Source organism: Scyliorhinus canicula, chromosome 3 (genome assembly GCF_902713615.1).
Source record: "Scyliorhinus canicula chromosome 3, sScyCan1.1, whole genome shotgun sequence".
NCBI classification, from domain to species: Eukaryota; Metazoa; Chordata; class Chondrichthyes; order Carcharhiniformes; family Scyliorhinidae; genus Scyliorhinus; species Scyliorhinus canicula.
In genome coordinates, this window is record NC_052148.1 from 98,363,714 (window position 1) to 98,389,872 (window position 26,159).

A 26,159-nucleotide genomic window follows, 5' to 3' on the forward strand; every position below is an offset into this window, starting at 1 on the left:
GCTGTGAACTAGCGTTATTTATAAAACATTTTCATGACATGAATGCACAACTGCAAAACATCTTCAGCCTTGTAACAACCTTCTAACATGTGCTACCTGACCTATGACCTCCAGATCAGGTGACCCCATGTAGCATAGCGTGTACCATATTGTATCAATGCTGGAGTCCACAACCACCTATTATCATGACACACCTCACACAATCTGTGTTTCCCGATTGTGTTCTCAGTTTCCCAAAATACCGTGGTCAGGATTTTACTGGCTGGGGGTAGGCCCCAACATTGGGACCAACTGCCTGTGAAGGTGGGAAATGGGACCAAAGCGGTTCTTGCCTCTTCATTGGCTGCCACTGGGCCTACCATCCAATTAAGGATGCAGGCCCAAAATAGTGTGTCAGCTCTGCAGCCTCAGTACCACTGAAAGAGGTGCCCACTGCTCAGCTGAACGGAAACTGAGTGGGCATCTTTTGAGGTAACCCTGCAGGGAAGCTGTAATGTTGCCTTTTTCTCTTCTGGAGATAGGCAGGTTGATCTTTGCCATTGGAGGGATAATGCCTCCAGTGGCATGTTGGGGCCACAGAGACAACCTTTACCACCGGGTGTCCTCTCCTTGAGCCATGGAGCCTTGAATGGAATATACAATGCCCATCCCCTAGAAAACCACTGGGAGACTGTCATGCAGCAAGGGGTTCGCTCAGCCACTGAAAAATATCCCTTAGTTAGGGCCACATAATGGTTGGGCAGTGGGGCTGCACCACACATTTTTGCCAGTCTCCATTCCTCCTAGCCCAACAGCTGGCTGCCAGTAAAATCTCTCCCCATGGTGACATTTCCCAGTGCTTCCCACATCCCAGTTATATTTTTGAACATTCTGCTCCACCTCAACCACTCATTCGCTACAAAATTTGCCTATGCTTGGCCAATATTTAGATAATTGCATCAAACCCAGCGATCAAGCAAAAATCCTGTCAATATATTTGGTTTTGCTGGATTTACTACATTTACTTATATAATTTGCTTGTTTTCATTAATGGCTTAGAAATTGAAGGAAATCAGATTTTTAAACATTATAACATTGACATTGGAGCAGATAGGTTGGGAGAATTAACGTTTGACTAAAGTGAATGGTGAATCGCATATTTAGAAGTCCTATCATGGTTGGCACCTTCATAGCTAGCACCCTCCATACCAGGCAACATCCTGGTGAACCTCCTCTGCACCCTCTCTAAAGCATCCACATCCTTCTGGTAATGTGGTGACCAGAACTGCACGCAGTATTCCAAATGTGGCCTAACCAAAGTCCTATACAACTGTAACATGACCTGCCGACTCTTGTACTCAATACCCCGTCCGATGAAGGCAAGCATGCTGTATGCCTTCTTGACCACTCTATCGACCTGCGTTGCCACCTTCAGGATACAATGGACCTGAACTCCCAGATCTCTCTGTACATCAATTTTCCCCAGGACTCTTCCATTGACCGTATAGTCCGCTCTTGAATTAGATCTTCCAAAATGCATCACCTCGCATTTGCCTGGATTGAACTCCATCTGCCATTTCTCTGCCCAACTCTCCAATCTATCTATATTTTTCTGTATTCTCTGACAGTCCTCCTCGCTATCTGCAGCTCCACCAATCTTAGTATCATCTGCAAACTTGCTAATCAGACCACCTATACATTCCTCCAGATCATTTATGTATATCACAAACAACAGTGGTCCGAGCACGGATCCCTGTGGAACACCACTAGTCACCTTTCTCCATTTTGAGACACTCCCTTCCACCACTACTCTCTGTCTCCTGTTGCCCAGCCAGTTCTTTATCCATCTAGCTAGTACACCCTGAACCCCATACGACTTCACTTTTTCCATCAACCTGCCATGGGAAACTTTATCAAATGCTTTACTGAAGTCCATGTATATGACATCTACAGCCCTTCCCTCATCAATTAACTTTGTCACTTCCTCAAAGAATTCTATTAGGTTTGTAAGACATGACCTTCCCTGCACAAAACCATGCTGCCTATCACTGATAAGTTTATCACCATTTGCTCCTACTTAGATACTGAAGCATTCCATGGCTGTAAGCAAGAAGACATGGGCGAAAAGTGGCAAGTAATGTTCATGCTACATTCATTATCGTCTGCTTTAAGCAGGTAAATCTCAACTGACACTTTGCCCCTGCCCCCCCCCCCTTCTAAGTTTGGAGCTATGGCTCTTGTTAAAGATTTAGAGAAATGAAAATCTGCAAGAGAGTGAAATCTAAAGAAACATTTTAATCACATGGAATATTCACCGTCCATAGAAACGCTTATTAACTGATGGAAGATGGACTGATCATTAGGAAGAAGTACACAACGGCTGAAGTATCTAACCTCAGCCTCAGAAATCAGATTAAATCATGTTTATAGGGGACTTCCGGTGGCGGCAATGCGGAGCTAAGCCGCACGTTCGGCAGCTCCCGCTAAAAACGGAATTTGGGGCTCTTTTCAGGGCCCCCAACGGAACTTCGACGATGAATCCCGACGTGGGAAGGGGTCTGGAGTAGATCGCTAAGGTCCTATAGTCCGGACCAGGAGTGGGGTGAGAGGAAAAACAGTGGAAGCGCCCCTGGAAAAGCGGGGGAAGAGAAACAAAATGGTGGCCGGCGGAGCCCTCGAGGAGCTGAGGCAGTGGGCGCAGGAACAGCAGGAAACTCTGCTGCACTGCTTCCAGGAGCTTAAGGTGGAGCTGCTGGAGTCGCTGAAGGCTACCACCAGAGAGTTGATGGAGACCCAGACAGCCCAGGGGGCCGCAATCCGGGAGCTGCAGCAGCAGGCCTCCGCAAGGGAGGATGAGGCCGTGGCCGTCACGGGGAAGGTGGAGATGCACGAGGCGCTCCATAAAAAGTGGCAGGAGTGGTTCGAGGAGCTGGACAACCGGTCGAGGCGGAAGAATTTGCGGATCCTGGGCCTCACGGAGGGGCTGGAGGGGTCGGACCTGGCGGCCTATGTAGTCGTTATGCTGAACTCGTTGATGGGAGCTGGGTCCTTCCAGGGGCCCCTGGAGTTGGAGGGGGCCCACAGAATTCTGGCCAGGAGGCCCAAGCCAAACGAGCTGCCGCGGGCAGTGTTGGTGCGGTTTCACCGGTTCGTTGATCGTGCGTACGTGCTCCGGTGGGCCAAGAAGGAGCGGAGCCGCAAGTGGGAGAACACGGAGGTGCGGATCTTCCAGGACTGGAGTGCAGAGGTGGCTAAGCGGAGTGCCGGGTTCAACCGGACGAAGGCGGTGCTCCACAGACGGAGCGTGAAGTTTGGCATGTTGCAGCCGGCGCATCTGTGGGTCACCTACAAGGACCGGCACCATTATTTTGAGTCCCCGGAGGAGGCATGGGCCTTTGTGCAGGCCGAGAAACTGGACTCAAACTGAGGGTCAAAGATGGGGGATTTTGTATGATAATGTAATTGTGTTTAATTTTTGCTCTGGGGGGGGGGGGGGGGTTCTCTGTTTAATGCAAGATGTGTGTTGGCTTTAGGGTGGGTGGGGCGATGTCGTTATGTCTTTTTGTATGGGTCGGGTGGACGGGTTCGGGCAGGGAGGTAAACTGGGAGTGCGGGGAGCTGGTGGTGGGGACTGGCAATGGGAGTTGCCCTGGAGGAGGCGGGGTTAGGCAGGGCGAAAGCGCGGGCTTTTCTCTGGTTTCCCACGCTGTGGGATGATGGGGGCGGGGTCGGGGCTGAGAAGCGCGGGCCGTTGCTGGCTGTTATTGATGTACCATCAATTGAACGCGAGACGAGTTGCTGGACAAAAGTATGGCTTTAATCTGCTAGATGTTAGCCCTGCGGTCGATTACAGTATAAGGACGACCGCCGGGAGTACTGAGTATTTATACCCTGCCCTGGAGGCGGGGTTAACACAGCCTCTCGACCAATCGGGGAGCTGTCACATGACTGATCTCAACCAACCGGTCGAGAGGCACATGACCGACCAGGGCCAATCGTAAGCCGGTGTTCTGCACCAATGGCAGGCAGTTATGCTAATCATACCGCCACAGTTATTTGCCCGTGCAAGAGCGGGGGGGAGGAGGGCCTGCTGAGGGGCACGGAGGAAGAGGAGTAGTCCCACGTGGGGAGGAGTCGGAGGTATGGCGGGAGTCGCCGGGGTCAGCAGAAGTTAGCTGGCTCACGGGAGTGCTATGGAGGGAGGGACGCGGCTAGGAGGGGTCCTAGCCTGGGGGGGGGGGTTACCAGGTTGTTGCTGAAATGGCCAGGATGGAGCTGGAGGATGCAGGGGGTGCTGGGGGGGGGGGGGGGGGAGTTGCCACCATGGGGAACAGGCCGAGCGGGGGACGCTGGCCAGTGGTGGGCAGGGGGTGGGTTATGGCTAATCGGGAGGGGAGGGGGGCAGGGTGTCCTCTGATCCGGCTGATAACCTGGAATGTCTGAATGGGCCGGTCAAACGGGCCCGGGTGTTTGCGCACTTGAAGGGGCTGAAGGCGGATGTGGCCATGCTCCAAGAGACACACCTGAAAGTGGCGGACCAGGTTCGGCTGAGGAAGGGATGGGTGGGCCAAGTATTTCATTCAGGGCTGGTTGAGAAGAATCGGGGGGTGCCGATCCTGGTGGGAAAGAGGGTGCCGTTTGTGGCGTTGAGGGTGGTGGCTGACAGTGGCGGGAGGTATGTGATGGTGAGTGGTAAACTGCAGGGGGAGCGGGTGGTGTTGGTGAATGTTTACGCCCCAAATTGGGACGATGCGGGGTTTATGCGGCGCATGTTGGGCCGCATTCTGGACCTGGAGGTGGGGGGCCTGATCAAGGGGGGGGGACTTCAACACGGTGCTGGATCCCCCATTGGATCGATCCAAATCCCGGACAGGTAGGAGGCCAGCAGCGGCTGAGGCGTTGAGGGGATTTATGGATCAGATGGGAGGGGTGGATCCCTGGAGGTTTGCGAGGCCAAGGGCCAGGGAGTACTCGTTTTTCTCCCACGTGCATAAGGCCTATTCGAGGATTGATTTTTTTTGTCCTGAGCAGGTGGCTGGTTTCGAGGGTGGAGGATGTTGAATACCCTGCCATTGCCATTTCGGATCATGCCCTGCACTGGGTGGACCTTGGGTTAGGGGAGGAGAGGGACCAACGTCTGCTCTGGCGCTTGGAGGTGGGGCTGTTGGCAGATGAGGAGGTGGCCGGGAGGGTTCGGGGGTGTATTGAGAGGTACCTTGAGGCCAACGATAATGGGGAGGTCCGAGTGGGGACGGTCTGGGAGGCATTGAAGGCGGTCATTAGAGGGGAGTTGATTTCCATCTGAACCCATAGGGAGAGGGGGAGCAGAGGGAGAGGGAGAGATTGATAGGGGAGATGGTGAGGGTGGATAGGAGATATGTGGAGGCTCCGGAGGAGGGATTGCTGGGGGAGAGGCGTAGCCTTCAGGCCAGGTTCGACCTATTGACTACCAGAAAGGCGGAAGCTCAGTCGAGGAAAGCACAGGGGGCGGTGTATGAATATGGGGAGAAGGCGAGCAGGATGCTGGCACACCAGCTTCGAAAGCGGGACGCGGCCAGGGAGATTGGGGGAGTGATGGATAGAGTTGGGAAGATGGTGCGGAGGGGGTTAGACGTTAATGGGGTCTTTAGGGACTTTTATGGGGATCTGTACCGGTCTGAACCCCCGGTGGAGGGGGGGGGGGGGGGAAATGGGGCGCTTCTTGGACAAGCTGAGATTTCCGAGGGTGGAGGAGGGGCAGGTGGAGGGACTGGGGGCGCCGATTGAGCTGGAGGAGCTGGTTAAATGGATAGGGAGCATGCAGTCGGGGAAGGCGCCGGGGCCGGATGGGTTTCCGGCCGAATTTTATAAAAGGTATGCGGACCTGTTGGGCCACCTGTTGGTCCAGACCTTTAACGAGGCAAGGGAGGGGGAGGCTTTGCTCCCAACTATTTCACGGTGCTGATTTCCTTGATCCTGAAGCGGGACAAGGACCCTCTGCAGTGTGGGTCATATAGGCCGATCTCGCTGCTAAATGTAGACGCCAAGCTGCTGGCAAAGATCTTAACCACAAGAATAGAGGATTGTGTGCCGGGGGTCATTCATGAGGACCAGACGGGGTTTGTGAAGGGAAGGCAGTTGAATACTAACGTACGAAGGCTCCTCAACGTTGTTATGATGCCGGCTGTGGAAGGGGAGGCGTAGATAGTGGTGGCATTAGATGCGGAGAAGGCCTTTGATAGGGTTGAGTGGGGGTATCTGTGGGATGTGTTGGAAAGGTTTAGGTTTGGGGAGGGGTTTGTCCGTTGGGTGAGGTTGCTCTATGCGGCCCCGATGGCGAGTGTAGCCACGAATAGGAGGAGGTCGCAGTACTTTCGGCTGTACCGGGGGATGAGACAGGGGTGTCCCCTGTCCCCCTTGCTCTTTGCGTTGGCAATTGAGCCCCGGCCATGGCGTTGAGGGGGTCAGGGAACTGGAGGGGCCTGGTGCGGGGTGGGGAGGAGCATCGAGTGTTGCTTTATGCGGACGACCTGTTGCTCTATGTGGCTGACCCGGTGGGGGGGGGGATGCCGGAGATGATGAGGATTCTCAGTGAATTTGGGGGCTTCTCTGGGTATAAGCGGTACCTGGGCAAGAGCGAGTTGTTCGTGGTGCAGCCGGGGGATCAGGAGGAGGGGATTGGTAGGCTCCCACTGAAGCAGGCAGGGAAGAGCTTCAGGTACCGAGGAGTGCAGGTGGCAGGGAGCTGGGGGGCACTGCACAAGCTCAACCTCACAAGGTTGGTGGAGCAGATGGAGGAGGAGTTCAAAAGGTGGGATATGTTACCGCTGTCACTGGCGGGGAGGGTGCAGTCCGTTAAGATGACGGTGCTCCCGAGGTTTTTGTTTCTGTTCCAGTGCCTTCCAATCCTTATCCCGAAGGCCTTTTTTAGGAGAGTTAACAGGAGTATTACGGGATTTGTGTGGGCGCATGGGACTCCGAGGGTGAGAAGAGTGTTCTTGGAGCGGGGCAGGGATAGGGGGGGCTGGCGCTGCCCAACCTCTGTGGGTACTATTGGGCTGCCAACGCAGCGATGGTGCACAAGTGGGTAATGGACGGGGAAGGGGCAGCATGGAAGAGGATGGAGATGGCATCCTGTGTGGCACGAGCCTGGAGGCGCTGGTAACTGCGCCGTTGCCGCTCCCTCCAACGAGGTATACCACAAGCCTGGTGGCGGCGGCTACCCTCAAAATTTGGGGGCAATGGAGACGACCAAGGGGAGAAGTGGGGGGCTCGACGGAGGCCCCGATACGGGTTCTCCATTGGTTCGGTGGGAGGGAGAATTGTGTACATGGGTTTGTTGGATGTGGCGGGTGTTATCTCTTTCCTTTTTGTTGTTTGCTTTTTTTTTGTTTTTGTAGTTGCTTTTGTAGTTGGGTGAGTGTTGTTCTTGGGTTTTTACCATGGTTGTTTTGTTAATATTGTTTTGTTGTTTATATTTTGTGAAAATCTTAATAAAAATTATTTCTTTAAAAATAAATCATGTTTATAGTCTCCAATGTACAAAGATTGCTTCCAGCTAATTTAGTTTAGGCCATGATGACTAAATCAAAACCATTTCTGCGAGTTAAAGGTGAAGGGCTGTCCTCAGTCTGTTCTTACACTGGGTATCAAATTAACTGCCCCACACATGCACTGAGTATTGATTTACACCTGAAATCAGTAATGAATTCACAGCATGTACTTCAACTACAATGTACACATTTTCTGCTTCACAACATTAAACTAAACAGGGAAGAATCTAATGCAGTTTGGCTTCTAACATTGGAGCACATCACTGAAATTAGCCCACTTGTTTTGGAATAGGATTGGATTTGTTTATTGTCACATGTACCGAGGTACCAGTGAAAAGTATGTTTCTGCGAGCAGCTCAAACAGATCATTTAGGGGAAAAAAACAACGTAATAGGGCAATACAAGGTACACAGTATAAACACATAGACACAGGCATTGGGTGAAGCATACAGGAGTGAAGTATTAATCAGGTCAGTCCATAAGAGGGTCGTTTAGGAGTCTGGTAACTGCGGGGAAGAAGCTGTTTTTGAATCTGTTTGTGCATGCTCTCAGACTTTTGTACCTCCTACCTGATGGAAGAAGTTGTAAGAGTGAGTAAGCCGGGTGGGAGGGGTCTTTGATTATGCTGCCCGCTTTCTCCTCAAATTTTTTTTTAAACCCACAATATAATAAAAGATCTAATTGGAAAGAATTTCTATAATGTGCCACCTGAGACAAATTATACATTAACCAGAAAATGCAGTGGTACAACATTAGTATATTTGTACTTTGAAATATATTGTAATGTATTGTTAAAGACAGAAGCTGTTGGAGACATATATATATATATATATATAGGTAAATAAGGCATGAGAATTTCTTAGTTCAATTAAGATTTTCAAAGGTTTCAAAGTTGATTTGAATTCAGAACTATTGTATTTTTCAGGCTGCCAAATTGAACATCAATTACATGCAGTATATTAAAATATTAATATAGATTATTTAAATCACTTTTGGAAACTTATCAGTCTATTCATTGATTAAATTGTATAAACATGAGGTGACTTTCCTCTTTATGGCAATTTTACTGATTTACTGCCACATGGATAATGGTTTCCAGCAGGCTGGATTTCACACTCCCCTGCTGGCACATTTGAAGGTGGGTTAGCTCGGATGGAAACTGAAGGAAATTAGTATTACTAGAAAAATAGTGCTGGAGAAATTAATGGGATTGAAAGCTGATAAATCCCCAGGGCCTGATAATCTACATCCCAGGTTACTAAAAGAAGCGGCCATGAAAATAACGGATGTGTTGGTAGTCACCTTACAAAATTCTGTAGATTCTGGAACAGTCCTGGCAGATTAAATGGTGACAAATATAACCCCAATATTTAAAAAGAGAAAGGAGAGCAAAAACAGGGAATTACAGACTGGTTACCCTAATGTCAATAGTAGGGAAAATGCTAGAATCTATTGAAAGGATGCGGTAGCAGGACACTTAGAAAATATTGACGAGATTAGACAAAATCAACATGGATTTACGAATGGGAAATCATGTTTAACAAACCTACTGGATTTTTTGTGGAGGTATCTAGTAGAATAGATAAGGGTGTGTTAAGTAATGGGTTAAGCGGCATTCCAATTAGTTGTCTCATTTATGTTAAGCATCCAATAATTGACACTGATATGTAAAGGGGCTTCAGGTGGCCCTTGTGTCAGATGATGTGATGTTAAAAGTTTTGTGCAAAGTCTGTTGAAGGAATTAAAGGTGTTTTGTGGAAAAGCAGCAGAACCTTTGACTCTTTATACTACAGCAGCTAAACGTCTAACAGGGTGAACCAGTGGGTGTAGTGTATTTGGATTTTCAGAAAGATTTTGATAAAGCCCCACATAAGAGGTTCATGTGCAAAATTGAAATGCATGGGATTGGGGTAATATATTGGCATGAAGGGGTGGCACGTGGCACAGTGGTTAGCACTGCTTCCTCACGGCGCTGAGGAACCGGATTCGAATCCCGGACCTGGGTCACTGTCCGTTGGAGTTTGCACATTCTCCCCGTGTCTGCATGCGTTTCACCCCCCCGGGTAGATGTGCAGGGTAGGTGGATTGGCCACGCTAAATTGCCCGTTCATTGGAAAAAAATTTAATTGGGTACTCTAAATTTATTTATTTTTTAAATTGCCATTGATTGAGAATTGGTTCACAGGCAGGAATCAAAGAGTAAGGCTAAATGGGCCTTTTTTGAAGTGGAAGATGGTGACAAGTGGGAGCCTGCAGGGATCAGTGTTTAGACACCTGCTGTTCACAATATACATCAACGATTTGGGTGAGGGAATTGAAAGTAAATGGAATTCTCCATTTCATAGAGTGCTGATGCCAGGGCTGAATCGTGTGCGTTCTATTGTTCCGAAAGTGGCGCCAGTCCAGGAGTGATGCAGAACATCCTAATGGGCTAGCACAAGCCTCATGTGAACTAGTGTAATTCCAACGAAAGCTAGCATGTGATTTGCTGGGGTCGGAATTGGCACTCAAGAGTCTGACAAGCTGCAGCCACATATAAACACTCCACTCCGCACACACTCTCATTCCAGCCAAGCAGATGCCACCCCGAAGAGTGGCACCAAGGTTTGATGGAGACACTACTGGATATCGTGGAGAGGACCCTGTTTGCCAGGGTGGGAAGGAGACTCCACCCACGGATGTCAACTGGGCCTGGGCCCAAGTGGCAGAGGGCACAGGCGCCATGGGCACCGCGGCCAGGATGGGCCAGCAGTGAAGAAGGAAGCTGCACGACCTCAGGGCAGTCAGGGTGAGTCAATGCCACCATGCCCCTGGCACCAACCCCTAACCCACACCCCACCCCAATCAGACATCTTGAGTGGGAGCCTTCATCAAAAGCCAGTCAAATATGAGACTCATGTGATAGTGCAGCATGAATTATTATGTAGTATTATGCCTGCTATAGTTGCAACATATCAGTTGCCCTGCCATTTTCACCTGGTAGGTTTCATGTTTTGAAATATCACTCAAAGATTATTAGCGAAGGGAGGGCAGCACGGTGGCGCAGTGGGTTAGCCCTGCTGCCTCACGGCGTCGAGGTCCCAGGTTCGATCCCGGCTCTGGGTCACTGTCCGTGTGGAGTTTGCACATTCTCCCCGTGTCTGCGTGGGTTTCACCCCCATAACCCAAAAATGTGCAGGGTAGGTGGATTGGCGACGCTAAATTGCCCTTTAATTGGAAAAAATTAATTGGATACTCTAAATTTATATTTAAAAAAAAGATTATTAGCGAAGAGAGTATTGGCCATCAGAAGCAAAATTACGTTGGCAGGACAACAATGGGGAGCACAAAAGAGCACCAGCAGTGGTGAAAAGAACGCAGGGAGGGGCCCAGCAGGGAGCTTAAGAAATTAGCAGCAAGAGACAGAGACCAGCAGAGAATATAAAAGAACTGTAACAGCAACAAGAGCCAAGAACGTCCGGGCCCAGCATAAAGGTAAAGAATGGCAGGTGTGTGGATTCAGAACACAATGATAAGGGTGTGTGACTGTATGTAAAGGAGTTATAGGGATGCAGAAAGTCACAATCACGGTGCTTCAGGACCGCGAATTGCCCAGTAGGTTCAGGAATCTTACTGCTTGTGTGAATGTGTGCAGAGGGACGAGGCATGGTGGCGCAATGGTTAGCACTGCTGCCTCATGGCGCCAAGGACCCAGGTTCGATCCCGGTGTGGGTCTCACCCCAACACCCCAAAGATGTGCATGGTAGGTGGATTGGCCACAATAAATTGCCCCTAGCCACAACATCATGGTGCGGGGAGCTATTCAAGTGGGGGGGGGGGGGGGGTAAAAGGTTATGCAGCTGTAGTAGGGGACAGTATTATGCTCTCTGCAGCCAAAAGTATGAGTCTTGACAGCTGTGTTACCTGCCCAATGTCAGGATTAAGGACATTTCCTCTGACCTGGGGAAGAACATGGAATGGGAGGGAAAGGATCCAGTTCCCATGATCCACATGGGAACTGATGACATGGGTAGAACTAAGAAAAAGGTTCTGCTGATGGAGTATGAACAGCTATGAACTAAATTAAAAAGCAGAATCACAAAGGAAATAACCTCAAAATTATGGCCTGAGCCATGAGCAAATCGGCAAAGGGTAAATAAGATCAGAGTTTAATGGGTGGCTCAAAAATTGGTGTTGGATTGGTTATGATTCATGTGGCACTGGCACCAGTTATGGGCAAGGAGGGACTGTTGGGACATCCTTCACTTGAGCTGCTTTGGTGAGTTGCAGAGAAGCCTTTAAATAAATAGTGGGGGGATGAGTTCACCTCAGGGGCTATCTTCAAAAGTAGGAAATGTCTCTCTCTAAATCTTTGTCATGTCTATATAATATGAGTTCTACCTTTTGTTCTGTCTTCTCTTGACTCCTTTGTGCTCTTTTTTCCACCCATTCACATTATCCAGCCATGTCTTTGTTCACTTCTTTCCTGCTTTGAAAATTGGTTGAAAATTAACACAGAGGTTTCAACACCTTGCCCCGTACTGAAAATAAGTACCTTTCAGCATCTTCCTTGTCCAAACTATTGTGGCTTGATGTGCCTTCATGATTAAAATCCAGGCTTTGATTTCACTGCCTATACCTCTGACAACTTCTCTTTCTTTGAGCACTTTATTGGGCTCTAACTTTCTCACCTCTCATTTAATGTCCTCATTCTCTACCACCCCACCAAGTGCTATCCCAGGTTTCTCAATGAGATTCCTCTCACCTTTCATTCTTCATCCAGTGCACTGATGGTTTTCATTGACTTCAACCTGTTTTACCTCATCTTTTCCCTCTCTCGTTCAATTTTATTGCCCCTCTCTATTAGATTTACTGTCCATAAGCACTGCTATATTCATAGAAACATCATTAGCCTTACCATCCTCTGTTATCAATGTCTGTTTATTCTCCTTGACCTCTTTGCTGGATTTGACATCGTGGACCATATCATCATTGGACCATTGTGGGCAGCACGGTAGCATATTGGTTAGCATAATTGCTTCACAGCTCCAGGGTCCCAGGTTCGATTCCCGGCTTGGGTCACTGTCTGTGCGGAGTCTGCATGCTCTCCCCGTGTGTGCGCGGGTTGCCTCCGGGTGCTCCGGTTTCCTCCCACAGTCCAAAGATGTGCAGGTTAGGTGGCTTGGCCATACTAAATTGCCCTTAGTGTCCAAAATTGTCCTTAGTGTTGGGTGGGGTTACTGGGTTATGGGGATAGGGTGGGGGTGTGGGCTTGGGTGGGGTGCTCTTTCCGAGGGCTGATGCAGACTCGATGGGCTGATTGGCCTCCTTCTGCACTGTAAATTCTATGATCATCCTCTCATCCCTCTCCTCCATTGGCTAGATCAATGGCACTTAGATTGTTAAACCTTTTAAAACATTAATTCATGGCAGTGGTTAGCACTGCTGCCTCACAACACCAAGGGCCTGGGTTTGAACCCGGTTCCAGGTCACTGTCTATGTGAAGTTTGCACATTCTCCCCATGTCTGCGCGGCTTTCGCCCCCACAACCAAAAGATGTACAGGGTAGGTGAATTGGCCTTCTTAAATTGCCCCTTAATTGGAAAAAAAAATAATTGTATACTCTATATTTTTTTCAAAATTAATTCATGGTGTGTGGATATTTTTGCTACGCCAGTATTTATTGCCCCACCCTGGTTGCCATTGAGAAGGGGTTGGTGAGCTAACTTCTTGAACCAGTGCATTCTGTGATGATGTACATAAGCAGTCATGTTTATGGTGATAAAGAAGACCTCCAACCAGCAGGTGGCAGTAGAGAACAACCACATGGCACTGTTACCTTGGGAGTCTGGAGATAGTATTCATAGTGGATAATCACAATTTGTAGGAGCTCTTAGTTAATTTATAATAGTTTTTGATAATATTCTTATGGTTATCTAACCCATGCTATTGTTGAACAAGAAAACTTCAACTAGTCTGGAACTAGACATTCTTCAGTACATTTAGTCCAACCGGCCAAGCACCAGAATGTAACATGGTACCAGGATTGAAGATCTGACGAGATACCAGGATTAGTTTTGAAAATCTAAGAAACAAGATAACCTGAGAAGGAAGAACAATCATTTCTACTAACCACGTAGAGTACTGACGAATCTCACTCAACACACACTGCAGGCATCAAAGTCCGTGACGGAAGGTCTGAAGATACGACACCAGTTTTGAGTCACTGGTAATTTAGATGCAAATTGACACGCTTTTAAACAGAAATCCACACACTGTGTAGCAGTTCTAGGTCTGCAGGCACAGCCCGATGAATGGAGAATAGCGTTGCTGCTCACTGTAGCAGGTCCACAAGTGATAGAAATCTTTAACACCTTCGCATTCGATAACGAAGCTGATGAAAATAACTTCACCGAAGTCGTTAAAAAATTGATCGGCATTGTGCACGAAAGGAAAACGATACACTCGAGCACAATGTTTTCTGCAAGCGTTCACAGCAGGCAGGTGAATTGTTTGATAGCTTTTTAATGGACTTGAGGTTGAAGGCACAGACCTGGAATTTGGAAACCCTACAAATGTCGATATCCGCCATCAAATCATGTTCATGATTCGTAATGACAAGGTCAGGGATAGGTAGTTGAGGGAGAATGAAATCCAGTTGAGATGCCATTAAAGATTTGCTATGCCAGTGAGTTAGCTGCGCAGCAAATTAACAATTTAACCTTAAGAATTTTGGCACGAAGCTCGGAGATGCAGCCAACACCATTAATGTTGTGTTGCACCCTAAGGCAAACATGAACCCAGCAGCAATGGACATTTTAAGCAAGTAAATGAGACTAAGTCCTGACGCTGGCATGGAAACAGTGGTGTGGATTCCTCCCACAACCCAAAGATGTGCAGGTCAGTGGATTGGCTATGCTAAATTGCTCCGTAGTGTCCAAAGGTTATGTGGTGTTATGAGATAGAGTTGGAGGGTCAGCACAGACTTGATGGACTGCATGGCCTCCTTCTGCACTGTGGGGATTATATGGTTTTATGGATTCTATGCAGAATTGTCAGCCAATCAGATTGGCCAGAAACTCTTGAGGCCGGACTTCCTCCCACGTGAGGGGCTGAAGTCCTATCTCCAACCAATTAATACTAAATAGCTGCAAGGCAGACGGCATGAGCAGGGGTATGTTCTCTGCTTACACTTCAGGTATTGGGACCACCTGCTACATTCTGCCCTGAGGAAAAATGTATTTGCTTTGGAAGGAGTGTTTATCAGAGTTCCACGTGACCTTAAAGAGTAAAATTTCAGAGGGTCGGATGCAAATGTATTACTTCGAGTTTGGGAAGGTGAGCAATAATCAAATCAAGGTGTTTAGAATAGGGTCGATCGATAAATGATTTTCTCCGTTTGGGTAATTTAGATCAAGACTTCATAATCTTTTGGAGCTGGACCATTTCGGAGAAAAATTGGGAAGTGTTTTTTGACACACAGGGTCTGGAATTCTGGAACACTCCCTAAAATATTATGGATGCTTTGTCACTTAAAATACTTCAGACCAAGACAGATTTTTGTTATACAATGTTATCAAAGGGGATAGAGTTGAGGTCTCGTTCAATCATGAAATAATTTACACAAAATGAGGAGCTGAATTTAATGTTTCTGCTTATATATCCAATTATATCCAGTGTTATTTTGATTTTCTGAACAAGATCTACATTGTTGCAATGTGCATTTGCTACATTCATCCTGTGCTATATAACCTGCCCACATTTGTAACAGTGTAAGATACGGTACCATTTTTAAAAATGTATTCCTGGAATGTGGGCATCACTTGCAAGTCCGGCGTTTCTTGCCCTTGCCTATAAAGAAATTATTAATTCTAGAAGTAGTGTTGCCACAATGACAAATAAAGAAACTTCACTTACTAGTGATGAATATTACTTTCCTGCACTAATGTGTAAATATTGTTATGTGGACTGGAAGACACTCGTATAATTTTGAATCACGCAAGAATGACTGGTGTGTTGACTTCTCCCATCGTAATTACCACTTCTGAGGACAACCAAGATTCAACACCAGACGCGGCCAGTTAAGGCGAGCAGGGTTCCTTCCTTAAAGGAGTGTACATTATCCAATCCGTAGATTTTTGTTACAAAAACCCAATAGTTTCATGATTAAGTTTTACTGTCTTGGTGGGATTATGAACTATTTGACCTCTGGTGTGCTAGCTTGGGGGCATAACCATTTCAAAACGGTGTCCGGGTCAGGCCAATTTAACCATCCATTTGCTTACAGGGAAACATTGGAAAGCACAGAGGCCTATGGTGATTATTACTTTGAAATCAGCTAATTGTCATTTTTCGAAAGACATTGGCACTAGCAGTTTCAAAGTAATATTCGGGCAGTGTTTTATTTATAGCAGAAACACGGCTGAAGTGTGATCATTTGATGTGCAATGTGGCTGTCTGTCTCAAGCAGTATCAGGCACTCTGCATATTTGCATTTAGTTGCCATAGCAAATCAGAATTTTACTTTGCTTCCGAACTGCAAACAGCTTTATGTGATTGTTCAAACAATCGGTCGGCCTCATTTCCTTGCTAACCCCACGCTGACGTTAATCTAAAACCAATACAAGCAGGAAATAGATTTTTTATTTATATATATGTTATCCCGATATATAATGAACTGGGAAGTTTAACCCTGTCGCCTGGAATTAGTCACTGTAACTAGTCGTTGTTCGCTGTTTTATTGGATGGAGGTCCTTTGATAAGTCTTCCTTTGACACCAATCGCTGGCTGTGGGTCGTTCTTTGTTACGCAGTTTCTCACTGCAATGATCTACCCCGAGCTGACAAGCCGACCATACCCTTCTTTGACTATTCCCTCCACAATGCACGTTCCAGCTACTGACTCATTGCAAAGTGTGGGCAAAATGTTATAACAGAGTAATAAAACTCGGGCATAGTGAAATGCATTCAATTGATAGCGGTGATCAAAGAAAGTCACCAATAAACAATTCAGTAAGCTTTCAACACCCAGAGTGACAAGACAAGCAAAGAAATGAATCATTCTGGAAGCAATTTACTTACAATAACAAATAAGAACACCTCAGTTAGCAGTGATAAATATCACTTGCGTGTGCTAATATTTATGAATATTGTTTATAGATAGGCTGGAAGGCACTTGCATCTATCACGTTAAGAATGACTGGCGTATAGATTTCTCCCATCCATTGATTAACTCGGATTCTTAATGCTTTGACCCATGAGTGATTGGTAATCAAATCGGTTGTCCCGCCCCGACCAGCTCAAACAGCATCCGAGTTTTCTAATAGACCCAAAAGACTGTGGTGAATCAAAACCCAGCGGTTATCAATAGCACACGCTCACAAAGGTAAGATAACTCAATCGATTTTATGTGTACGGCAGCGCTTCTTAAATTTTGACCACACCTAGAAAATGAGTGGAGGCGACCTTTTCCGTTATGCCTATTGTAGTAAAGAATCTCCATCTCTCGCCAACCAGCGCGGCTGTGAATGGTCGATTCCGATATCCGTAGCAGCTGGATGACACGCGGATCCTGAGTTTCCCTTTGCTTTCTGCTCTGTGGTTAAAGGTCCGTCCACACTGCTGGCAGAAAGGCGGCTCTTCACACACGGAAGCAGCAACTGCGGGACTGAAATGTGGATCTGTGCACAAATCTCGTCGCAAACTGACAACTAAAGACGGTAGCACGAGCCTGTGTTTTCTCCCCTTTCTTGAACAGCAGATTATTCACACCTTTTGAGTTTGTAGAAATAAATGGAGCTTTATGGGAAGGTAATGCATTATTTTACAATACTTACGGGCTTCCTCTTTAAAAGCCAAATTTCCGTAATAAAAAGACCAAATTTCCGTAACATGAGAAAGGGCTGTGTTTTCGGGCGCTCCAGATACCCTGAATACAGCCAGAAAGTCGGCTTTGTCCCCACTGCAAATTTGAATGGACACTAACAATCAGCTTTCTCGTTATGCTTGCTTTTAGGGTATCTGGCATTGTTGATTTAATTATTTTGCAAGGATTCAGTCAATTTTTTTTAAGTACAGAAGTAAATCCGACGTGGCATATGATAATTTTTTTTTCTTCAGGTTAGGTAAGGGTTTGTCAAAAATATGTGCAACATGTCCTGGCTGTTGGTTGCAAATACCCACCCAAAAAGGGGCATCCTTGCTTCCAGCTCTGTTCCTTGCCAGCTCCGAGCCCCGTCGCGCGACAGTGGGGATTGGCGCCGGGAATGCTGGGAGTTGTAGTCCAACATAGCCGGCCCATTGTGCTCGAGTCGGGCCTGAGCCCAAACAACTACAGATCCCAGAGTGCGTGGCGCGGCCGGCGCAGGCGCAGCGTGCTGCCGCTGTCAAAAGAAAAGTAGGTGACAGAAGGAGGCAAAGAGGCTCGTTCCGCTCGGCTTTCTCCACAGGCTCAGAGGGAGAGGGATCGCCAGCGCTCTGGCAGCATGAGACACGAGGCACCAATGCAGGTCCGTATAACCTTCCATAATCACACAACACATAAGCAGATGGAAACAGCGTCCGAATGAGACTTTCTGATCAAGGAGGTTGCTTTATCATGCCTATCAATTAATATTTTTTTTGCATGCTACAATAACTTACATGGTTACAAGATGCACAATTAGATTTATTTTTAAATAGACCGTTTAATTTCACAGCTCATTTTATCGTCATCTGGAATTGAATCGTTCTGCATGGAGAATTTCAGAAATGTCAATTTGCTTGAACGTGTTCAATTAAAAAAAATATATATATTTTGAATTAAGAATTGTGTTTAACCAGTTTTCTTCCGAGACCAGTGATTTATTCATCGCAGTTTTTGTTCCTCCATTGATGGGTGCTCAATATCTCCCAGTGTTTAAGGGCTATTCATGTTAGGGTGGTGTTGGGGGGGGGGGGGGGGGGGGGGGGACGGGACTTTTAAGGTAGATGAAATTGTGATGGCAGATGCATTTCTGCATCAGAATTACATCCTTCATTACTCTTTGGACACATTGTCTTTCATATACATCCCTGGCATCTTGTATTTATTTTAGGTGCTACAGATATGTACCAAGATGTCTGGGCTGCAGTGTAATGAGTCTATCCATCTGACTTGAACATGTCGACTTTTTCATTCAAGGGGGATCTCCTCTAAGGAGATCTTTGGGCGACTCTCGGTGAGGGTTATTTTGCGAGTTCGAAGCACACACACGTTTCATGCTGACAAGATAGAGTTGTTTTCCAAAACGTTTTTCACGTTTGCCTTTTGCACAGTAAGGAACAGTCTATATATTTTGTCCATTCAGAATTCACAAGACAGTACGCACCAAAAAGGCTTTCAGCAGTATATATTTTATTCTGCCATTTAAATCTAAATTAAATACAGAACCATTCTGGTTATTATAAAATACATCTAGTGGATTAAATACTGGATACTTATAACTTTTAATTCAAATGATTAAAACCATTTCTCAATTTGAAAAGCCATTTTTGTTGGAATGGTACACATTAGAAACACGCTTCTGTGCTTGTAGTTAGAAGGTACACCATATATGCTCAAATGGTCAGGACTAAGGGGATTGAAGGTATAGGATTGTTAATGTTGCATCATTTTTTGGAACTTTGTAGATCTTTTCTGATTCCTGTCTTATAAGCAGTTTTTCTTTTAAATAAATAGGGTTGGTAGTCAGCCATAGTCCATGCGGGATCATAGATCTGTTAGTAAGAGAGAAGTGGTTATATAGCTTGAGGGGCACTAATCCACATCAAGCATGGGGCAAGGCAAGGGGGCTGGCCTCCATGAACTTCCACAATATAGCTTCAGGGACTAATGATGCCCATTGCAGCTACTAGGAAAACAATATTGCTTGCCAAGAAAGGATAAAATACATATCTCCAGCTGTGTACATGCTCATGACTGACATCAATTAGAAACTGATGCTACTGGAAATAGTTTATGGTATTTTAAGAATTGTTCTTTGTGTGGAATTATTTTGAATCAGAGACAAAAGAAATCAAAGGAACAAGTAGCTCCCTGCATGGCTTAATAGATGAAGGCACCATCTGGTGTAGCTTTAACAGTGCATTCCAAGATGTTCCTCTTTGGATTTGGACCATGCTGAATGAGATGATTTTAGCTAGGTCAATATTTGGGGGAATACAATTGGGTTTAGTGACTGTAACTGGGCTGTAAAGGAAAAATATCACCTCCGCTTCATAAGAACATTCAGCTCCTTGAGCCTGCTCCACTATTCAGTTGATCTTTTTTTTAAAAAATGTTCACTGAAGGTAGGTGTTGCTAGCTAGGTCAGCATGATGTATTGCCCATCACTAATTACCCTTCAGAATGTACTCTGTTTCATTTTCCTTAATATTTGAATGACACCTCTTTCTTATGGCTGTGCAATGTTACTTGATGGAAACTGGATGTCCACAGTGAGAACAGATTTAGCCTTGGTTATAATGCAATTATAGGCTCATGTGAATGAAATTTATTGGAACCAGTGCCCATGGAATTCGAGCTGGAAAACACTTGGTGCCTTTCTAAAAGAAGGAAAAGTGCAGTGAATTGCCACTGATGTAGGGTAAATGTTAGCGCCCCTGTGAGTTACAGTTTTGTCAACAGCATTCATTGTTTGGACGCTTGCATTCCATGGAAAATATCTGGGTGGTTTGTGTATTGAAAATCATCTTAGAAATATTTAAATACAATAAGACAGCAAAGTGTACGAGTTTTGCTTCCCATGGCAATGCCTATCTTTTGTCACTTCGCTCTCTCTTTTCCATTTACTTATTTTTGCCCTTGCATTCTTTCAGTTTCTTATTGCTATTCTTTTTAGATGGGAGTGATAATTTATATGATATTAACAGCTGGAATACTGTGAACAGTTTTTTAGTCCCTTTATCTAAGGAAAGATATACTGGCATTGGAGACAGTCCATAGAATGTTCACGAGGTTGATCCTGGGGATGGAGGTTGACTAGATTGCGCCTGTGCTCATTGGAGTTTAGAAAAATGAGAGGTGACCTTTATTGAGGATTCTTAGGGGGCTTGACATGGTAGATGCTGAGAGGTTGTTTACCCTTGTGAGAGAGTCTAGAACCAGAGGACATAATCTCCGAGTGAGAGGTCGCCCATTTAAGACAAAGGAGGAAAAAAATTGTCCCTCAGAGGGTAGTGAATCTGTGGAATTCTTTCCCTCAGAGGGCTGGAGAGGCTGGGGTGCTAAGTATGTTCAGGGCTGAGATTGAGAGATTTTTTAATTAGTAAGGGAATCATGGCTTATGGGGAAAAGGAGCATGCTGTTGAGGATCATTATATCAGATCAGTCATGATCTCATTGAATGGCAGAGCAGACTGAATGGGCCGAATGATCTACTTCTGTTCCTACGTCTTATGATCTATGGCTTGTGCTGGGAAAAGGAGCTACTGCATAATGCTGTCTTGCTTTTTCATTTATGCGTCATGTCATCTATCTATCCCTCTTCCCTTCCATTCTTCAAGATAAGTGGCAGAAGGTGCAGAGAGGACATGAGGAAGAACATTTTTATGCAGAGAGTGGGGCAAATCTGGAATTCACTGCGTGTTGGTGGTGGAGGCAGAGACCCTAAACACTTTTAAAGTGTACCTGGATCTGCACCTTAAGTGCTCTAAGCTACAGGGCTATGGACCAGGTGCAGGAAGGTTGAATTAGAAAGGGCACCTGTGTGTCTTCAGGCTGGCATGGACAAGATGGGCCAAATGGCCGCCTTCTGTGCTGTAACTTTTCTATGATTCTGCTTATCATTCCTAATTTTCCCTTTTTCCTGTCTCCTTTTCACCTTTTTCCACAGTACCCTGTCATATGTTTTAGCTTCTGTTACATCCCCAAATCCCACATCACGGCTATCATCTCCTCGCTTTTTACATTGATTGCAAAAGTGAGGAATTATGCTCTAGTTGTACAAAATCTTGGTCAAGCCCCATCTGGAGTACTGCAGTCGGTTTTGGAAACCCACTTGAGGAAAGATATATTGATTTTGAAAGGGATACAGTGAGATTTGCCAGAGTGATGCTGGATGTTGAAAGGTTAAATTATGAGGCTAGGTTGTTTAAACATGCCTTGTATTCCCTTGCTTTTGGAGGGCTGTGGGGTGATCAAAATGCTGCCTTTAAAATGGGAAAAGGATTTGGCAGGGTAGATACAGAGGAATGACCTCCTTTGATGGTTGGATCCAGAACAATGTGTCATAACCTTACAATTAGAGCTAGGCCATTTAGAAGTGAAATCAGGATGCAGCTTTTCACACAGAGCAGTGAAATTTTGGAATTCTCCCCAAAAGACTACAGATGCTGGTCCAATTAAATTTTTCTGAGCTTTGATCAATGGGTTGGGGAAGGGCACCGAGGCACTGGCAAAAGGACAAATTGAGTTGTGGTCTTATCAACTGTGATCTAATAGTATGGCAGAACAGGCTTCAAATCCTATCCTTTTCCTACAAGCGATTCCTGTTTTGCCTCTGCCCTTTCACTGGGCCTGCCATGCAACCTTGGTTAGCTTTCTCAGCATTGAATTTGGAAAATGACGGTCTGTTTTCAAAATGTTAATTCTGCATAAATGAATTTGCTGTTTCAGGTTGGCACATAAATTATGAGTGTTCTGATGTTTTGGTTTTCATTTCAGTGCTACCCACCTATGCTTCACCTTGCATGTCTCCTCTTCCTGTATCATTTCTGTCTTGTCCCTTTTCTCTTTTTCTATATCCCTTCCTTATTTGACTTCTAGAACATTTCTCCCCTTTGCCCCATTCTGCTTTACACCCAAAAATATTTCTTCCCACTGCTGTCCCTCATTCTGACCCCTCCACCATCTCCTCACTTTTTCCCCTCCTTTTCATCCTTCCCCTTCAACTTGATGTCACTTCCTCCATTGTAAATTCCCTATCCCTGTTCCTCTATCACTGCCACCGCAAATGTCTCGATAAGAAAATGAAGCCTAGAGAAGTTAAAAATAACTATAAAATGTATATAATGCATGGTTCAAGTGCTAGAAATGGACCTGGACCAAGACGTTTTATGAAGAAGCCATGTATCATGAGAAGGGCTGAAAGGTAAGTATAAATGTTGAGTATACATTTCTTTATATGGGTCAAAAGTATCAACAAAGGTCCTTATTTGTGTGGCTACTTGTTCAGGTGATTGACTTGTTTCCTTTCAAAGATAATGTATAAAGTAGACTACTATTCTTTTAGCGGATAAGCTGATTTTTCTGGTCATTGTCTAAATAACAGTTTTGTGCTTTAAACGGTACAGTTGAATATTGTAATGCCTTTATATTCGTGCTATGTTAATCAGTTGTGATATATGCCAAGTTAGTCTTTGTTACTTTTCAGGAAAGCACAATGTTCTATTACACACGTAATGTAGATTTTAAGTGAACAAATGTATCAATTTTGAGGGTGTACTGATTGGAATGGGAATCCCTATGTGCCGTTAAATCAGCACTTTCCAATGAGCTGTACTTCAGCAAGCTGTGTTAGCATTCACACAAATTGTGAATTGGAGAAATTTCAGTGCTCCATTTAACATCTAAACATGTTGCGATCATTAATGTTCTGAGTGTACTTTGCATTAACGTTTGACAATTCTATTCCAGATATTTTTCTTGAATCTAAGTCTTTTTCAAGTGTTTATCTAATTCCTTTTGAATGTTATTATTGAAAATCATCTTCCATGATCTTTTCAGGCAGTTCATTCCATTCATAATGGCTCAATGGATAAAAAAATCTCTTAATCTCCCACTGACTTTTATTTTTGCCAATTATCTTAAATCTTTGTCCTTTGGGTACTGATCGTTCTGCCACTGGAAACAGCTTTCAGAAATCCAAAATTATTTGAACACCACTTAAATTTCCTCTTGGCTTTCTAATGGCAAAGGAAAGCAGTCAAATTATCACAAAGACTACACATAACTAAAGTTGTCACCTTTGGTAACAACATTCTAGTCCTTTGCATTTGCTTTGCATTTTTGCCATTAACTGAGATGTACCATGTTGCAAAGGCCAGTGACAGGCTGGAAGATTGGGAAACTTTCAAACATAAACAAAGAGATGCTAAAAAAAATCATAAAAAGAGCAAAGATAAATTACGAAAGAAAGCTAGCGTAAAACATCAAAAACAATAGCAAAAGCATCCATAAGTACATAAAAGGGAAGAGAGTCACTAAAGTAAATGTTGGTCCCTTGGAAGATGAAACTGGCGAGTTAATAGTGGGGAACACCGAAATGGCCGAGATGCTAAATCAATATTTTGCCCCAGTTTACACGGTGGAGGACACTAGTGCCATCCCTATAGGAACGGGTAATTCAGAGGTAATTGAAAGGGTGGAAATTAGAACAATCAGCATCAATAGGGAAACAGTACTCAACACACTATTGGGATGCATAGTGCCGAGGACCCGTGCTTGATCCAGATCCCGGGTCACTCTGCGTGTGAAATTTTCACACACTCCCCGCGTGTTTGCGTGGGTCTCACCCCCACAACTCCTAAGATGTTCAGGGTAGGTCGATTTGCCATGCTAAATTGCCCCTTAATTGGAGAAAAAATGAATTGGGTACTCTGAATTTATAAGAAACAAAACTATTAGGATTGAAGGCAAGTCCCCAGGGCCAGATGGCCTACATCCTTTGGTGTTAAAGGATGTAGCAGCGGATATAGTGAATCCTTTGGTTATAGTATTCCAAAATTCCCTCAAAACGGGAAAGGTTCCAGTGGATTAGAAAAATGCTAATGTAACACCCTTATTTAAAAAGGGAGGGAGAGAGAATGTAGAAAATTACAGACCTCTTAGTTTAACATCTGTTGTTGGGAAATTATTGGAATGCATTATTAAGGAAGTAATATCAGGACATTTGGAAAGTCAAAACTCAATCCATCAGAGTCAGCATGGTTTTATGAAGGGCAAATAGACAAATGTGCTGGAGTTTTTCAAAGCTGTAACAAGCTAAGTGATAATGGGGATCCTTTGGATATAGTATATCTGGACTTCTGGGAGGTGTTTGATAAGCTGCTGCACCAAAGGTTAATACATGGGGGGGATAGGGGTAATTTATTAGCTTGGATTGAGGACTGGCAGACAGACAGAAGACAGAGTCAGGATAAATGGGTCTTTTTCTGGATGACAAGATGTAACTAGCGGGGTGCCACAGGGTTCGGTCTTGGAGCCCCAAGTATTTACAATCTATATTAATGACTTGGATACAGGAATAGAAGTTTCTGTAGCCAAATTTGCAGATGACCCTAAAATAGGTTGGACAATAAGTTGCAATAAGGGGCTGATTTAGCTCACTGGGCTAAATCGCTGGCTTTTAAAGCAGACCAAGCAGGTCAGCAGCACGGTTCGATTCCCGTATCAGCCTCCCCGGACAGGCGCCGGAATGTGGCGACTAGGGGCTTTTCACAGTAACTTCATTGAAGCCTACTCGCGACAATAAGCAAATTTCATTTCATTTTTTCATAAGAACCTTACAAATGGATATAGATAGGCTAGGTAAGTGGGCCAAAATGTGGTATATGGAGTTATGTGGATAAGCGTGAGGTCACCCATTTAGATCAGAAAAATGGAAAGGCAACTTGTTATCTAAGAGACTTCAGGAGCGACTTGGGGATGCTCCAGTGCAGAGGGATCTGGGTGCCCTCATGCATGAGTCACAGAAAATTAGCATGCAGATACAGTAGGTAATAAAGAAAGTGAATGAAATGCTGGCATTTATAGCTAAAGGAATAGAGTATAAAGGTAAGGAAGTGTTGTTGAAACTGTACAAGGTTTTGGTGAGACCACACCTGGAATATTGTGCATAGTTTTGATTCCCTTATTTGAGGAAATTTGTTTTGTCATTTGGAGGCAGTTCGGAGGAGGCCCACTAGATTGATTCCAGAGATGAGGGGTTTGTCTTATGAAGAAAGATTGAGCAGTTTAGGCCTGTACTTTCTAGAGTTTAGAAGAATGAGGAAGATCAAATTGAGGTATACAAGATACTGAGAGCTATGAAAAACGTAGACATGGAATGGATGCTTCCTTTTGTGGGCATTCTAGATAAAGAGGTCATAGCCTTAGGATAACGGATAGAAAATTTAAAATAGAGATGAGGAGAAACTACTTCCAAAGGGTTGTGAATCTGTGGATTTTGCATCCCCAGAGTGTGGTGGATGCTGGGACAATTAATAATAATTATCGCTTATTGTCTCAAGTAGGCTTCAATGAAGTTACTGTGACAAGCCCCTAATCACCACATTCCGGCGCCTGTTTGGGGAGGCTGGTATGGGAATTGAACCTGCGCTGCTGTCCTTGTTCTGCATTACAAGCCAGCTGTGCTTTAGCCCACTGTGCTAAACCAGCCCCTGGTTTAATCAAGTTAGACCGATTTTTTAAAAAAAATAGTAATGGGTTGAAGGGCTATGGAGAATAGACATGACGGTGGAGTTGAAGCCATGATGAGATCAGCCATGATCATATTGAATGGTGGCGCTGGCTCGAGAGGCTAAATTGCCGACTCCTGCTCCTAGTTCTTATGTTGTAAGAAATAACTATTCTGTCTTATTCCACCTTCCAGCTATTGGTCTGTAGCCCTGTAGGTAACAGCACCACAAGCACAAATCTCGTGTTCTTGAT

The 26,159-nt window shown here is 45.2% G+C and overlaps 1 protein-coding gene across 3 annotated transcripts in view; it reads left to right on the forward strand.

The window, feature by feature from the left end:
• The first annotated feature begins 16,763 nt into the window (after positions 1 to 16,763).
• The window catches only part of rab3c (RAB3C, member RAS oncogene family), a 214,020-nt gene continuing 204,624 nt past the window's right edge, over positions 16,764 to 26,159 (forward strand). Inside the window, exon 1 of one of the 3 annotated variants that reach the window (XM_038790966.1) lies at positions 16,764 to 16,874. Coding sequence is in view for 2 of the 3 variants with exons in the window: in XM_038790964.1 (XP_038646892.1) it covers positions 17,974 to 17,997 (24 nt within the window). In the remaining variant the exon portion in view is untranslated. Of the gene's footprint in view, positions 16,875 to 17,093; positions 17,300 to 17,842; positions 17,998 to 26,159 lie in introns of those variants that run through there. The other 2 variants (XM_038790965.1, XM_038790964.1) reach the window with 2 other exon arrangements.